This window comes from Labrus mixtus, chromosome 2, assembly GCF_963584025.1.
Source record: "Labrus mixtus chromosome 2, fLabMix1.1, whole genome shotgun sequence".
NCBI lineage: Eukaryota > Metazoa > Chordata > Actinopteri > Labriformes > Labridae > Labrus > Labrus mixtus.
In genome coordinates this window covers 35,225,437-35,230,436 of record NC_083613.1, presented here as the reverse complement: position 1 = coordinate 35,230,436, position 5,000 = coordinate 35,225,437, and the positions used below count along the sequence as shown (strand labels likewise).

The 5,000-nt window shown below is 45.1% G+C and overlaps 1 protein-coding gene across 2 annotated transcripts in view; it reads left to right on the top strand.

Annotated features, from left to right (window-relative positions):
- LOC132993622 (calpain-2 catalytic subunit-like) overlaps nt 1–5,000 on the top strand; it is a 31,848-nt gene that overhangs the window by 1,049 nt on the left and 25,799 nt on the right. For both annotated transcript variants that reach the window (XM_061063558.1, XM_061063565.1), the window contains exons 2-3: nt 1,323–1,392; nt 3,514–3,632. In XM_061063558.1, the coding sequence (XP_060919541.1) occupies nt 1,323–1,392; nt 3,514–3,632 (189 nt within the window). The remainder of the gene's footprint in view (nt 1–1,322; nt 1,393–3,513; nt 3,633–5,000) is intronic.

The following is a 5,000-nucleotide window of genomic DNA, read 5'->3' as shown; positions in this document are numbered from 1 at the left end:
TGCTCTGTGACGTCATCAGGTGACCTCTGATTAATATAGAGCTAGAACATAGATCATACTCACATAGGAACACAGAGATAACATGTTACACCTTTATTACAGAGGGGGGGGGGGGGGGGGCGCAGGTAGCCTAGTGGTTACTGCGCACGCCCTATTGTACGGACGCTGTGGTCCTCCAGGCAGGCGGTTCAGGTCTGAATCCGACCTGTGGCTCCTTCCCCTCTCTCTCTCTCTCTCTCTCTGGTTTCTGACTCTATCAGAGACCCAAAATCAATCTTAAAGATAAAGATGAAACAGATGTTTTAATTATCAGACTGAAGTTACAGAGAGATGAGAGAGTCTTTAATCATAACAGATTATTAGATAAAGATATTTATTGTGTTGATCGCCCAAATGCAGTCAAAGACTTAAAGATTTATCATTTACAAGCAGAAAAACAAACGTGCACTGAAACACAGATGTAGAAATGAACAGTTATAAACTTTAGGGCGTCAGTATGTCAGTCTGTAGGGAGCGGAAAAATGAAGAGTAAATTTGAATTGAGTAAAGTTTGTTATATCGGCACAAACCCGAGATTAAATCAGCCGATACCTGATATCAGCCGGCAAATTAATCGATATTAGGGAGAGAAAAAATCTGATAACGATATATCGGTCGATATCTTTCTTAGATCTTCAATCTGTAGAGATTTATTTACTGTGTTGATCCTTCACTTATCAAACACAAAGATTTATAATGAAGACAAGATGCTCACTCAGCTGAAAAGTAACTGAGCATGTACGAGTATCACCACTCCATTCTCTGCAGAGAGATGATGTTTGTTGTGATGCATACAGCGCCCCCTGCTGGTGACAGAGAACTGCTAGTGTAATACAATGAAACTCAGATGAAATGATGTTAGACTGGTGAATAACTCGAATAATATCGGTGCATATCAGAGATCAAATCAGCCGATACAGATGGACACTGGATAAGGTGATATCGGCTGATTTATCGGTCGCGCTCCATTTGAGTTCCTTTAAGTTCCAGATGACACCTGAATGTACTTCAGTGTTTTAGGAGTGAAGTTGGTTTCAGGTTGGGTTGAACATTAATGTGATCTGAGTTCAGTTACTCCAGGAAATAGAATCATTAACTGTGTTTGATATTTGAAATGATTATAACAGTCTTAAAGCGTGCGGGGACATCTGAGCATGACTCAGAGATCTTATATTCCACACAGATGAGTCACTACCAACAGTCACATACACACCCATTCTAAAAAGCCCAGAGATTAACATGTTTATAGGTCTGATATCATATTATCTCTCTCTCTCTTTTAGGAGCTGGTGTCTAACCCGGAGTTCATCGTGGGCGGAGCCTCCAGGACCGACATCTGCCAGGGAGCTCTTGGTGAGTTTTCCTGACTGTCCCTGAACACACCCCAGAGTCCTCACTGCACTGTCCCTGAATGTACCACAGACTCCTCACTCTCACACTGTCCCTGAACGCACCACAGACTCCTCACTCTCACACTGTCCCTGAATGCACCACAGACTCCTCACTCTCACACTGTCCCTGAATGCACCATAGACTCCTCACTCTCACACTGTCCGTGAACGCACCACAGACAGCTCACTGCACTGTTAGACTGTCCCTGAACGCACCACAGACTGCTCAGTGCACTGTCCCTGAACGCACCACAGACTGCTCACTGCACTGTCAGACTGTCCCTGAACGCAGCAGAGGAGTGTCTGGTGTGTTCAGGATCTTTCCTCTTCCTGTCAGGAGGATTCAGGAGACACAGAGAGGGAGGGGAACACAGCTCTCACAGAACAAGACTTTAACCTTATGTCTTCTCTATTTTCCTTTCACTGGCCTGCACTGATTTTAAAGCTCTCTGTAACTCTTAAAGGGGCTCACTGAGGGGGGGGGGGGGGGTGAGTGTCACTGTTTCAAACAAAGCTTCCTCCCTGAATGAAGCGAGAAAGGACGACTCAAAGACAACAACAACAACAACAGTCACATCGTCGTCATGGTAACGGCTCCAGAGCGCCTCCACACATGTTGGATGAAGTGTGGACTGATTTAAATAAAAACAGTCATGTTTACATAAATAAATAAAATCTGTAAATAAAGTCTGTTACAGACTTTATTTACAGAGTGTGTGTGTGTGTGTGTGTGTGTGTGTGTGTGTGTGTGTGTGTGTGTGTGTGTGTGTGAAGGTTTGACTCAACCTGAGCTAAAGATTGAAAAAGACACCTCTGAGTCAGACACACACACACACACACACACACACACACACACACACACACACACACACACACACCGCCTCTAATTATGTCTCTGTTACTTCCTCCAGTGGCGGCTCAGGGGCGGCGTGACTCCGCCCCTCACAGACCAGGCAAAGTGATCGTCTGTGACCAGCTGTCAAACTTAAATCTACACATCACTTCCTGTTCTACTTGCTCGTACTGGTCATGTTTTAAGTGTGTTTAACATCCTGTTTGGAGCTCTGTCAGCCTACAGAACTTCTTCGTGTTCTTAATGTGAACCAGCTGAGGACCTGGAACAGCTGCCATTACAGGGCGCTGCCACGCTGCGCTCTGATTCGCTGAGCAGGAGGCAGACAGGAAGAAGCCTGCCAGCTATTGTTAGAGGGAACGAGGCATGCACATCAGAGAGGGGGGGGGGGGGGGAAATGTCCTGACAACCAATGAGGACACACCCTGACATAAACACACACACACACACACACACACACACACACACACACACACACACACACACAGTGTTGTGGTTGTGACTCATCAGCATGTCGTGCCTTCTTTAAACCACAGCCGCTCTCTGACTCTGCTCTTGTGAAACACTTACAGTACAGTCTAAAACTTTTCAAACTTCAGATCCTCCTCTTCTCCTCGTCAGCTGAAGTCGGTCCTCGATTTTTCTTCCGAGTGAGACCTCCCGCTCGTTAAAGCTGAATATTTGTGGTCAGGCTGTTTTTCTCCTCCTCTCATTTGACTCCTCTCTTACTTCATCAGAACACAAACCACATTAGAGTCAATAAACAACAACGCCTGTTTGTATCTCACTTTTTAAAAACTCTAAAACTTTATTTAAACACAATGAAAAAAAACAACTTTATTCATGCCCTCCAGGAGAACAGAGTCCTCGTGTAGGGACAGGTTTGTGCTGCTTCCTCTGAAACAAGTTTGTGTTCATTCTAAACATTCATGAAACCAGTGATGTTGGTTAGTCAACATCGTTCCTCTGGCGCCACCATCAGGACACTCTGTGTGGTTATGTAATGTAACGACTCAATGAGAAGAAAACTCGACTTGCAGAAAGAAAGAACAGGCAGACAAATCCAGACGGAGCAGGTAGAATCCAAATCCAAAAACAAACAGCTAAGATAAAAAAACAGGGACTGAGATGAAGAGCTGGACTGTCATCATCATGCTGTTGGTATTGAGCCCTGCAGCCTGTAGAGGGCAGTACTGAGTCTCTTACACTGATTGTCTTCCTGTCTCTCAGGTGACTGCTGGCTGTTGGCGGCCATCGCCTCTCTGACCCTGAACGAGTACGTGATGGCCCGAGTCGTTCCCTCCGACCAGGGCTTTGGAGACGACTACGCCGGCATCTTCCACTTCCAGGTAAGATGTCACTGAGTACCTGAGAGTCAGTAACAGGTGTGTTCAAGCTAGATAATATACATGATGAGGAAAACATCAGCTGTTAGTCAGACTTTTAGTGCTGCTTGATAAACGATCTGAAGATGTTTAAAGGAGCAGTATGTAACTCTGACCCCTAGTGTTTAAAATGAGTACTGCAGTCTAAATTCTATACATCATAGAGAGCTGTCTCACCCCCCCCCCCCCCTCCTCTCTAGAGTCCATGCTCACACAGGTCACCATGTGGTGGACTCTGAAGCTTCAGTGTTTATCCAGCTCTGCATGGGTCTGTAAACCTTTCTGTGTTCTAACCTCTCTCCATTTTTCAAAAGCATCTCCAATATTGATCCTAGTTTGAGCACGTTTCTGCTCGTGGAGCTTATTAGAAACATGCAGAGGCTTTTTAGGTCGGGTACAATCACTTCTATCTGAACCACTTCTCTTGCCCGCTTCCATCACTGCAACACCTGTTGACCTGATAACTGCTCTCATATCTGGCAAACAGAGGGGCGTCCAAAACGGCCATGTTGGGGGGGGGGGTCTTAAAACCTCCTACCTTCTCTGGTCCAAACAAATCCAGAGCATTCAGGAGCAGAATCTAAAGTTAGGTAGATGGTAAACAGATTTGAGCTTTTATATTTCTGTTCTAGTCTTCTAACTACTCAAAGCTCTTTCACACCGCAGGTCACACCGACACATTCACACACTGATGGTAGAGGCCGCTGAGTAAAGAGTCCATCAGTATTAACTCATCCATTCATACACATTCACACACTGATGGTAGAGGCTGCTGAGTAAAGAGTCCATCAGTATTAACTCATCCATTCATACACATTCACACGCTGATGGTAGAGGCTGCTGAGTAAAGAGTCCATCAGTATTAAGTCATCCATTCACACACATTCACACACTGATGGTAGAGGCTGCTGAGTAAAGAGTCCATCAGTATTAACTCATCCATTCATACACATTCACACACTGATGGTAGAGGCTGCTGAGTAAAGAGTCCATCAGTATTAACTCATCCATTCATACACATTCACACGCTGATGGTAGAGGCCGCTGGGTAAAGAGTCCATCAGTATTAACTCATCCATTCACACACATTCACACACTGATGGTAGAGGCCGCTGAGTAAAGAGTCCATCAGTATTAACTCATCCATTCATACACATTCACACGCTGATGGTAGAGGCCGCTGGGTAAAGAGTCCATCAGTATTAACTCATCCATTCATACACATTCACACACTGATGGTAGAGGCTGCTGAGTAAAGAGTCCATCAGTATTAACTCATCCATTCATACACATTCACACGCTGATGGTAGAGGCCGCTGGGTAAAGAGTCCA